We start from the raw sequence: 12968 nt of genomic DNA, 5'->3' as shown, positions 1-12968 counted from the left end.
TTTCCGGTAAATGTGCACATTCGCCTCCTCGTTTGGGTAATGTGCATTCAACTAATATTTACCATTTCAAAGAAGGGAAATGTACATTGAATTCACAATGACCATGTCGTTTTGGTAAATGTGAGCATGGCATACGAAATACGAAATCGCAAGTGCCAGTAATGTGGTGCGCATGCGCATACGCACCGCTACAACCCAACTTAACCTAACCTACGATATATTAGGCATTAAAGGAGCACTATCTATCAATTTAGTATTACTTATATGTATTTATTTTATGTATTTCATTATATATGTACGTGTATGTATATGTTTACGTTATTTATGTGTGTATGTATATATGTAGTCTAATATATTATGTATTAGTGTTTTTTTTTTTTATTATTATTAATGTTCTTGTTTAGATTGTAAATTGTAAATTGATTAGATTGTATTCTTCTACCCACTCATTTAAAGCTTTCCTTCGTTAAGAACGGTTAGCTGGTAGAAAACTCAATTGTTGAGTTAAGCTCGCCATTTTTTATATCTTACGCAATTACTGTAATATTAACTGTGTGTACAATAAAGAATAAAGAATATATTATATTATATACTAGAGGTCCCGCAGTAGTCGAAATTCGACTATAATTAATTGGAATTGTAAGCTTGTACACTATTATTATTGTATTTTATACTTCTATAATCACAAATTTCGCAAAGACTACACTATATTAAATATTAACAAAGACAAAAAATATTTAATCTATTCTCAATTTGACAACAGACGTCAAGAACAAAAGTTTGACAATAAATAGTATGCATGCGTGTGTGCGTCAAATACATGGTATGTAGTGTGTGTAATGTTTTCTTTATTGATTTAATGTATCTTTTATGCATTACTTTAAAAAAATATTAGCATTATGCAGTTTTTCTCTATATTCTCTATAAGTGTGGAAAATTTCATACTCCTCCGTCCGCGCAATTTTCGTAGAAAGGGATACAAAGTTTTTGCTTCACGTATTAATGTATAGATAATATGCAAAGAAAAGTATGTTTTGTTTGTCATTTACATTTTTTTAATTAAAATAATTTTTGTTATTAAAGCCTTTTGTATTATGTTTATTTAAATAAATATTTTTCTACTGCAACAACATTATTAATTTATTTGTATTCCAACTTTTCTTGAAACATCAAGGTAAGAGTATACATTTACCAAAACGTGAAGGAAAGAGTACACATTTGCCGGGAAATGTATAATACATGTTATACATTATATTCAGTTCACATATACCTAACTTTTTGGCAAATGTGCACATTTCCCAAGAGTGTACATTTACCTTAACATATATACTCTTCGAATTTACCCCAGTCGGTTGGGCTTCGCAAGTCGTCGTGGCCTAAAGGACAAGACGTCCAGTGCATTGGTATAATCTAGCGATGCAACGCTGTTCGAATCCCGCAGTCGGGTACCAATTTTTCTAATCAAATACGTACTCAACAAATGTTCACGATTGACTTCCACGGTGAAGGAATAACACCGTGCAATAAAAATCAAACCCGTAAAATTATAATTTGCGTAATTACTGGTGGTACGACCTCTTGTGAGTCCACACGGGTAGGTACCACCACTCTGCCTATTTCTGCCGTGAAGCAATAATGCGTTTCGGTTTGAAGGTCCACATATCTAAGCAATAAAAAATAAAACTTATGAGATACAGTGTAGGTACATAGATATTCCAATAAGGTAATTGTCGGAGCGTACAGAGACCCTGTATTACTCATGCAATGGCTAAATAGTTGCGTGTGCCGCTCACCAACACACAATGTTACTCATCGCGAACCATCGGTCTTGTGTCGTTAGGTCTCCTTTGAAGGCTCTCGGGCAGTTGCTACTAAATCCTTCTGGCCGAGAATTTGCTGGCCCACCTGTCCTAGTGAAACTGGAAAGGTCTGCGCGCCACCAGTATACATACTTCCTAAAAAAAAGCACAATGTTACGTAAAAATAATCGTTCTATGGGCTTAAATTGGTTCGTATCGACGACGGCCATGTCTGTTTGATTTTAAAGACACCCACATATATAAAAATGGGGTAGGAGACATTGTGTGCTGTCACTGGTAAGCGTTAGTAACTATACTGGGACCTTAGAACTCATATCTGAAGTTGGGTGGCGTATTTACGTTGCAGATGTCTATGGGCTTCAGTACCCACTTAACACCAGGTGGGCTGTGAGCTCGTCCACCCATCTAAGCAATAATAAAATAAAAAGACTTCTTCGTCTTGGAAAGGGTGGAAAAGTCAATATAATAAATACTATAGCCACTCTCACGATTGCATTCAGATTTTTAAGGATATAGGCTTCGCTATATACGCTTAACATCATGTGGGACGTGAGCTTGTTCGACGATCTAAATCTAATGATGCTAGAGAGTAAAAAAAACTGTAGAAAAATCTAGAAACACTAGAATCTAGCGTCGTTATTTGAGAAGGTCGTTTTTTTATCTAACTAATGGTCTATCGTATCTAACGCATAGATGCCCCTTGTTGTATTAAAATGTTTCGGTTACTGATCTGTTTAGTGGGCGACAATCATTCTATGTTACACTTTTATTGGGTCATAACTAGACTAGTATGTGTTGAGCGTGTCGTGTCTTGTAGACGAAATGTGAATTTAAAAGTGTTTAATATTAACGTAAACTTTTAATGGATTTTGAACGGCTTATTTTACATATTATAATTTTATCGTGTTTTGTGGCCCTAAAACAGTGATTGCAAAGCTTCAAAAACTCAATCATCAGTGATGCGTTGTTATTTAAATAAACCAAAAGCTCTTAATCTAAACTTTAAAGTGTTGAAATTAAAATAATATCTATAATAATAATAATTTAATAACAAAAATTTCTTCAAAGAATAATATGATTTTAGTTGAATTTAGTTTCTTTGTAAGTATCGGGATGATAGTTTTTTTATAATCACACTTATGTTGTAATAAGTAGGGTTAGATTGAACGCTGCCACGGTAGGCAGCGGCTTGGCTCTGCCCCTGGCATTGCTGACGTCCATGGGCAACAGTAACCACTCACCATCAGTAACCCGTATGCTCGTTTGCCTACATGGGCAATGAAACAAAACAAAAACTCTCGCGGGACGTGAGGTCGCAATTGCAACTCTATTTTTTTATGTTATTAGTTTCACAAAACTGCATAAAATCTACACACATTAACATTGAACTTGAATAGAAAATATCAAAACATTATTGAATTGCGTAAGAACACAACTTGCCTAAGAGCGGTTGTGAAGTCGTCACAGGCTTATAATTTACTGGTGGTAGGACCTCTTGTGAGTCCGCACAGGTAGGTACTACCGCCCCGCCTATTTCTGCGTGGACGAGCTCACAGCTCACCCGGTTGTTAAGTGGTTACTGGAGCCCATAGACATCCACAACGTAAATGCGCCACCCACCTTGAGATATAAGTTCTAAGGTCTCAAGTATAGTTACAACGGCTGTCCCACCCTTCAAACCGAAACGCATTACTGCTTCACGCATTCAGAAATAGGCAGGGTGGTGGTACCTACCCGTGCGGACTCACAAGAGGTCCTACCACCAGTAATTACGCAAATTATAGTTTTGTGGGTTTGAATTTTATCACACGATGTTATTCCTTCACCGTGGAAGTCAATCGCGAATATTTGTTAAGTACGTATTTCATTAGAAAAATCGGTACCCGCCTGCGGAATTCGAACACCGTTCCATCGCTAGATACGAATACACGGTTTTTTTTTCTCCTACCTAATCTGAGAGCCTTGAGAGGCTATTTCAGCGTAACCTTAACTAGTAGGTGAGCTCACGGGGCTCAAACCTGACGACGTTGCTAACACGAACCCTAGCAAGAGCCATGCTTCGCAGGATCTACCACCGGATAGGAAACGCGACCCACTGAGAAGATCCGGCGAGAAATTCAGTGGGCTATCGAATGCACCGGACGTCTTATCCTTTAGGCCACGAAGACCTCAAAATGGCTCAAGATACTTGGTTGAATTTACCCGTGTCGAACACCAATTCATTTATGAATCAAATTGCTTTTACGATAATATTTTGGTTTATTCCCATTAATAAGTTTACAACTACATAAGACAGTTGAATGCCCCGACCATGTCTGTTCATACCAGAATCAGGCTGCGTTCGGTATTTTTATACCTTTGGGTCTGCGGAGGGACTTCGGTTCCCTCTGTATTTTGTACCGTATGTTCCATGGGGAGTGCTCTGAGGAATTGTTCGAGATGATACTGGCATCTCGTTTTTACCATCGCACCGTCCGCCACCGAAGTAGAGTTCATCCATACTACCTGGAGGCACTGCGGTCATCGACAGTGCGTTTCCAGAGGTCTTTTTTGCCACGTACCATCCGGCTATGGAATGAGCTCCCTTCCACGGTATTTCCTGAGCGCTATGACATGTCCTTCTTTAAAAGAGGCTTGTGGAGAGTATTAAGCGGTAGGCAGCGGCTTGGCTCTGCCCCTGGCATTGCTGAAGTCCATGGGCGACGGTAAGCACTCACCATCAGGTGGGCCGTATGCTCGTCTGCCTACAAGGGCAATAAAAAAAAAGGTGACGCAAAAATACAACACACTTCCATTAGAATCGAGTTACGCTCGCGCTAAATTCTCGATTGGCGATTTGAACAAGCGTAGCGTAAAAAGTGAATCGAAGCATTAATAAGCAAACAAAATATGTCTAGTTAGTGAGTTTTAAAGTTTTCGTAATTATCAGCACATTAACACAGTTACGAATGAATCGATTTTGCAATCATAACGAGGGGTGAAAGGGTATTTATATTTACTGGTGGTACGATTTTTACTGGTGGTAGGACCACATGTGAGTCCACGCGGGTAGGTACCACCACCTCGCCTATTTCTGCCGTGAAGCACTAATGCGTTTCGGTTTGAAGGGTGGGGCAGCCGTTGTAACTATACTTGAGATCTTAGAACTTATATCTCAAGGTGGGTGGCGCATTTACGTTGTAGACGTCTATGGGCTTCAGTAACCACTTAACACCAGGTGGGCTGTGAGCTCGTCCATCCACCTAAGCAATAAAAAAACACATTTTGTTTAAAAAATCATCACGTTGCATTCTTGTATAAAGACAACAATAACTAATGCGATGAGTAATTAATAAAATTGAATTCCGCCACGGTTTTACCCGAAGACAGTTTAAAACTAATCATACCTACCAACACTTACTGGTACCTATTTCTACCATAGCGGGTAGATAATGGTATACGACAAGTAGGTTTTACTCAAAATAAACAAAACAAAACAAAAAATATATAATATAGATTATATAATATAATGATATAATGTAGTGTAATGAATAGATAATATAATGTAGATTAATTGGTAAGAAAAATAAGAAAAATTCATGAAGTCAAATGTGCAAAAGCAGATTCTGATGATATGCACGTCATTACGGATCCTCCCGATCCATTAACGGTGCTTTTAGGCAACACAAGCACCGGTCACCGTCGTCGTCGACGAGCGAATTAACCCATAGACACAGCCCACTGAGTTTCTCGCCGGATTTTCTCAGGGGGTCACGTTTCCGATCCGGTGGTAGATTCTGCGAAGCACTGCTCTTGCTAGGGTCAGTGTTAGCATCACTCCGGTTGAGCCCCGTGAGCTCACCTACTAGTTGAGGTTACGCTGAAATAGCCTCTCAAGGTTATCAGCTCAGGTAGGAAAAAAAAGAGGATAATATGTGCATTTTCAATGCAAACGTTCAAAATGAGTCATTTGATCATTCTTATCGGATCTGTAGTGGCCTAAAGGATAAGACGCCCGGTGCGTTCGTATCGAGCGATTCGTTAGTATCGGTGTTCGAATCCCGCTAAGCCTAATGCAAATTTTAAATTACAAAACATGGTTTTTGTAATTTTTTGAATACGTATGACTCGAAAAAATTAAAATTCAAAACAGTGTTTGCTCAGTTCATGGTATTTTACTTTTAAATAATATTTCTGCATAAACGAATTATTTATTGTAATTTTATATCGTTTATTATAATTATGATAAACTTTTCCACAAGATCCCACTAAACGTTCAATTACTACCTGTTCATAGATTGAAGAAAACTGTCAAGGAACGTTTGTGCAACAAGGCATATTATAAAGTTAAGGATTATTTACTAGATGGCACTACGTGGGAATGAGGCGTTCGCTCCTGGCCTTTTCATTTTTCATTATTATTAATTTTTTTTAAATTGTATTTTTGATTTATTTTTTCCTTTATTGTAAATATTTTTATTTATTTAAAAAAAAAAAAAATATATTTGAGAAAAAAACAAAAAAAAAACCCTGCTGAGTTTGTTTCGCCGGTTCTTCCCAGGACTGTGGCTTTTTTTGGAACCGGTGGTAGAGTTAACATTGTTATTTGTATTTTGACATTCAACAAGTGTGTCATACTGACATCTAAGTTGAAATAAATGATATTGAATTTGAATTGAAACGATAGATAGCGGTCTCTTTTCAATATTACGGAAAAACGATAACACGAGCAAGGGATACAAAATATTAGATACATAAATAATTGAAAACATTTGCGTATCTATTGAAAACTAGAGGTCCCGCAGTAGTCGAAATTCGACTATAATTAATTGGAATTGTAAGTTTGTACACTATTATGATTTTAATTTATACTTATATAATAAAAAATTTCGCCAAGACTACACTATAAAAAAAATTAAAAAAAGACAAACAATATTTAATCTCAGTTTGACAACAGACGTCAAGAACAAAAGTTTGACAATAAATAGTATGCATGCGTGTGTGCGTCAAATACATGGTATGTAGTGTGTGTAATGTTTTCTTTATTGATTTAATGTATCTTTTATGCATTATTTAAAAAAAAATATTAGCATTGTGCACTTCTTCTCTATATTCTCTATAAGTGTGGAAAATTTCATATTCCTCCGTCCGCGCAAATTTCGTAAAAAGGGATACAAAGTTTTTGCTTCACGTATTAATATATAGATAATGTGTCCAGTCGAAAATAGTTTCGTGAATGTTTTACAGGAAGATATGTGATAAGATATAAACGATAAGAACGTGAAGTTGTGGTGCTTGTGTGTGTTTATTGTATATTTTTTTATTATTCTCATTTGCAAAACGTACTGAGAAACATTTACTATGGACACCGTCAGTATTGCTATGTCCGTATTGTTTGTGCTGATGTGCACCTATTTGTTTTGGATGTGGTTCTGCTTCGGGAACTGTGTCAACAGACGTAAGTTTTTTTATTTTTTTTTGTATTTATTCTGACTGCGGTTCGGTTCGAAGGGTGGGGTAGCCGTTGTAACTATACTGAGATCTTAGAACTTATATCTCGAGGTGGGTGGCGCATTTACGTTGTGGATGTCTATGGGCTCCAGTAACCACTTAACACCAGGTGGCCTGTGAGCTTGTCCATCTATCTAAGCAATAAAAAAAAAATATTACTAGGGTAACGTTGCATAAAGGAACTAAAAATTATAATTTGCGTATTACTGGTGGTAGGGACCTCTTGTGAGTCCGCGCGGGTGGGTACCACCACCCTGCCTGTTTCTGCCGTGAAGCAGTAATGCGTTTCGGTTTGAAGGGTGGGGCAACCGTTGTAACTTACTTGATACCTTAGGATATCTCAAGGTGGGTGGCGCATTTACGTTGTGGATGTCTATGGGCTCCAGTAACCACTTAACACCAGGTGGGCTGTGAGCTCGTCCACCCATCTAAGCAATAAAAAAAAATTAAACATAAAAACGCAGAGACAGTTCTAATTGAAGATTAAATGGCGAGTGGATAGCATCGTTTGTAAACTAGTAGTCCCGCAGTAGTCGAAATTCGACTAATTATAATTAATTGAAATTATAAGTTTAAACATTATTAAGGTTTTATTGTCAAAGATTATTATATTTCTATAATCACAGATTTCGCTAAGACTACACTATAGACAAATAATATTTAAGATAAACAATATTAATCTATTCTCAATTTGATCACAGACTTAATAACAAAAGTTTGAGAGTAAACAAAGAGTAACAAAGATGTGTGTGTGTCAAATACGTTGTAGTGTGTGTAATGGGTTTTTTTTATTGATTTAATGTATTATTGATGCATAATTAAGAAAAAATATTAACATTTTGCACTCCTTATCTATATTCTCTATAAGTGTGGAAAATTTCATGCTCCTCCGTTCGCGCAATTTTCGTAAAAAGGGGTACAAAGTTTTTGCTTCACGTATTAATTTAAACTAGTGATCCCCTGGTAGTCGAAATTTAACTATAATTAATTGAGACTATGAGCTTGTACACTATTATGATTCTATTATCAAAGACTTATACTTCTATAATCACAGATTTCGCCAAGACTACACTTTAGAGACAAATATTAATAAAGACAAACAATATATAATCTATTCTCAATTTGACCACAGACTATAAGCAATAAGAAAAGTTTGACAATAAACAAACATGCGTATCTCTGTGTGTCAAATATATTATAGTGTAGTATATTGTGTGTAATTTATTTATTTATTGTATATTTTATGCAAATTTAAAAAAAATTATTAGCATTCTGCATCCCTTATCTATATTCTTTATAAGTGTGGAAAATTTCATACTACTCCGTCCGCGCAATTTTCGTAAGAAGGGGTACAAAGTTTTTGCTTCACGTATTACTATATATTTAAATGACATTCCCTTCGTCAGCTTGGTGACACTGCTGAGGGGAAGTCTTCCAGGAGCCGAGTGGTACGCGAAGCGACGTCTTGAACTGCATTGGGGACGAGCGCTGTGGTTACTTGTAGTAGATGTAGTTGAGCTATGATACATGGGTGGACGAGCTCACAGCCCGCCTGGTGTTAAGTGGTTACTGAAGCCCATAGACATCTACAAAGTAAATGCGCCACCCATCTCGAGATATAAGTTCTAAGGTCTCAAGTATAGTTACAACGGCTGCCCTACCCTTCAAACCGAAACGCATTACTGCTTCACGGCAGAAATAGGCAGGGTGGTGGTATCTATCCGCGCGGACTCACAAGAGGTCCTACCACCAGTAATAGATAGAATAGATAGAATATATAGATCTGGGGGATCCGAAGTGACGTTAAGGATGACGACGACTGAGTGACTCATATCAAGTCATTCCTTAGAGCGCTACTCTTGGAATATGTGATTACAAAATATAAATGGCACAAGCTGGACGCAGTTTTCAAAAAGCATAATTAATGCTGTGACATAATTAAATTCCTGTATTTACGGTTCAATCGACGAAAATTTTAGACTATTTAGGTACCTCGGAAATGATATAAATGAGAATAATATATGCAAGATTGAATCGTAAAAGTAGATACAATTTCGTCTCAGTCTCTCAGGAATCAAGAAAATTTTGAGATAGGCAACGACTTGGCCACTTACAAAGGCGATGATAAAACAAAGAGTTTGTTATTCAGTTGCGTGTTTAATAATCACGTGCTAGTATTCGGGGATGTACCTACAAGATTATCTGTCAGATATCGAGGGGTGAAAGGACATTCGGTTTAAACGTCATTTTGGTTAATACGCGGCATTTGTTTTTGTAAATTAAGGTCCGTTTTATTTGGTATTAGTATCAACTATACTGTATTAGTATGTAACTATACTGAGACCTTAGAGCTTATATCTCAAGGTGGCGCATTTACGTTGTGGATGCCTATGAGCTCCAGTAACCACTTAACACCAGGTGGGCTGTGAGCTCATCCACCCATCTAAGCAATAAATAAAAAAAAACTATACTGAGACCTTAGAACTTATATCTCAAGGTGGGTGGCGCATTTGCGGTTGTAGATGTCTATGGGCTCCAGTAACCACTTAACACCAGGTGGGCTGTGAGCTCGTTCACCCATATAAGCAATAAAAAAATATATCAACAAATCGCCGTTTTTAAGTTTTTTATTGTAGGTACTTCAGTTACGTTTACCCATTCAAATAACTAAAAAAGTTTTTTATTTTTATTTTATTTTTCCACAATTTTAACGTTACATTGCTCTTCTGTAATGTTGGAAAATTTTCGCTTAATTCCTCGCTTAAGCCTCGATACATTTAATTAGTATATTTATATATTCACTAGCTGACCCGGCAGACTTCGTAGTGCCTCAATCGATAAATAAAAGACCTAAACTTTTGTATAAAATAAACTTAAAACAAACAAAAGGAATCCGCCCGTCGGGGGACACATCAAAGGAAAAACAAAATTGTTATTTTTATTTAATTCCGAGCATTTTCATATTTATTTACTATTTAAACCTTCTCTCGACTTCCACAAATAATTCAAGACTAAAATTAGCAAAATCGGTCCAGCCGTTCTCGAATTTTAGCGAGACTAACGAACAGCAATTCATTTTTATATATATAGATAGATTTAATAAACGTCTCCCTTAAGTTTTTCTAGTGAGGATTTCTTGTCGTATTATGAATAATTATGAATACAAAGTATGAACAAATTCAATCGAACGACGAATATCAAATAACTCACAAATTACAGACCGTGTCGGAATCGAAGTCAGGCTCAGTGATAGAACGGTCAAGGTTTCTAACCACAAAGCCGATGAAACGATCGATTTTATCAAATTAATTTATTAAATTTATCTTTTTCCTGTAATTCGAGGCCATTAGTGTATGCGCTTTATCGAATTTAGGGTTCGTTTCACTAATCACTTTTCAGAGACATTTATTTTTGTTATCAGAAGCTATGAAGAGTTCATTAACTGAACACGCCGGTTGGAGAATGCGAGGTGCGAAGTTGTGTGTGTTTTTTTTTAATACGCTTTTATTAGCTTCAGACGTATGTATGTAACGGAATCTTTGAACATGATTTTGAACCCCTTCAAAATGTCGGATTAACTCGAAATTTGGTATACTTATTAAGGTACGATGACAGTACAATATTAAAAAATATATATATATAAAAAAAATTTAAATTCAACCAAAAAATTAAAAATAAAGAATAGTTGAAAAAACTAAGAAATTACGCTTTTATAGAAAAAAATAGAAAACATATTTTAATAAATTTGAGTTAAAAATAATGTAAGAAAAAAAGATTTTATTGCAAATAAAAGCGTGGGGTGCCATGGTATCAGTAGTTATAAATATTTTATGAACAGATATGAGTAGAAGGGTTATTTTGATAATATCCTGAAAAGAACCCCACGCTTTTTTCTTACACTATTTTTAATTCAAATTTATTAAAATTTATTTTCTATTTTTAGTTGGATTTTCTATAAAACCGTATTTTGTTAGTTTTTTTTTTAACTAGTATTTATTTAATTTTGTTAATGTACCTAGTCAGGTCATAAATTCTGTCACATGTTTAATGTAAAATAATTGAAACAAGTTTATTCATTATGTAACCATTCATATACCAAAATGAACTTAACAAAACATAGATTCTTATGACACTAAAGTTTATTCAAAATGACCTCCGTGATTTTGAATACAGGCCTTCAATCTGCGCGGCCAGTCGTCTATCGCAGCACGAACGAGGTCCATATCAATATCGGCGGCTGCTTTAATCAAGGATGTCTTGAGTGACTCCAAATTGGGATGAGGCTTTGAGCACGCCTTTTCCTCCAAGTGTTGCCATATCTTGTAATCTAACGGATTCAAATCTGGACTGGAGGAGGGCCAGTCTTCGTGCCGGATGAAGTCGATTTCACGCGCCGCCAGCCAGTCTTGTGTGCTCTTCGCTCTATAAGCTGGCGCCGAATCTTGTTGGAATACCCAGTGCCCGTTATTGAACATGGTATGAGAAACAGGTTCCACAAAGTTCGTCAGGACTGTATTTTGATACACAACTGCATTCGTTTTTACACCTTTCTCACAAAAATGTACCTCTGTTAAGCCCCAATAAGAAACTCCCAACCATACCATGAGCGAGGATGGAAAATGACCTCGTTGGACACGCGGAATACGGCTGCTCGCTTCTTCACTACTGTGTGCGTACACCTTATCATTTTGTTTGTTGTAGCTCTCTTCTACGGTAAAATTTTTTTATGTTCATCAGGGACAATGTCGGCTTCTAACGGAAAAAGAATTTTTCAAATCGGTCCAGTAGTTTCGGAGCCTATTCGAAACAAACAAACAAACAAATCTTTCCTCTTTATAATATTAGTATAGATAATATTAGTATAGATATAGATATATATTTTTATTTTCATGAACAATTCGAAATTCGAATTCAATAAACTTTTTCGTGACCAGCATTCTAAAAGAAAAGTTTTTACTGTGTGACAATACTTATGACCTGACTAGTTATAGTTTATCTAGTTTAGCATATTTCAAGCTGCGCAAGTGTGGGAAAATGAAACAAAGCCGCCGAACGTGGCTTGTCGGGTTCTTCCGAAAATTCCACTGAAGACAAAGTAAATAATCACCATTTAATTTCATCACAATTAATTATAGTCTTACATAAATCAGTTATTTCATTATACCGGAGTACACTCGTATTTACGCTGGTCCACTTATGAAACCACACTTTGAGTGGAAGAAAAAATTCAATTCAAAATTTTTTTGAATAGGTACATACAACGTGTTATTAAATAATTGATGCATTACACAATATTATGGCGAGCCTATATGGTTTTTTTCTAGATTGTTTTTTTTTATTTTTTATTGCTTAGATGGGTGGACGAGCTCACGGCCCACCTGATGTTAAGTGGATATCGGTTACCCATAGCGGAAGACGTAACGTGGGACGCCCCCTGGCTAGATGGTGCGATGACCTCCGCACGGTGACCGGCAAGAAGTGGATGAGGAGAGCCGCAGACCGGGCTCAGTAGTGTAGATTGGGAGAGGCCTATGTCCAGCAGTGGACGACTGTGGGCTGTTGATGATGATGATGATGGTTACCCATAGACATCAGACAACGTAAATACCGCCACCCACCTTGAGATATGAGTTCTAAGGTCTTAGTATAGTTACAACG

At 36.5% G+C, this 12968-nt stretch overlaps 1 protein-coding gene across 7 annotated transcripts in view; it reads left to right on the top strand.

Moving 5' to 3' along the window:
* Positions 1-12968, top strand: part of LOC114240943 (uncharacterized) — a 96340-nt gene that overhangs the window by 46139 nt on the left and 37233 nt on the right. Inside the window, exon 1 of one of the 7 annotated variants that reach the window (XM_028171635.2) lies at positions 7048-7257. The exons of the other annotated variants lie outside the window; for them this stretch is intronic. Coding sequence (XP_028027436.2) covers positions 7161-7257 — 97 coding nt within the window. The 5' untranslated portion in view covers positions 7048-7160. Of the gene's footprint in view, positions 1-7047; positions 7258-12968 lie in introns of those variants that run through there. 7 annotated transcript variants of the gene reach the window in all.

The sequence above is a fragment of the Bombyx mandarina genome, chromosome 28, assembly GCF_030267445.1.
Source record: "Bombyx mandarina strain Sakado chromosome 28, ASM3026744v2".
In the NCBI taxonomy this organism is placed as follows: domain Eukaryota; kingdom Metazoa; phylum Arthropoda; class Insecta; order Lepidoptera; family Bombycidae; genus Bombyx; species Bombyx mandarina.
Note: the sequence above shows the minus strand (reverse complement) of the source record. Positions and strands in the feature narration are given on the sequence as shown.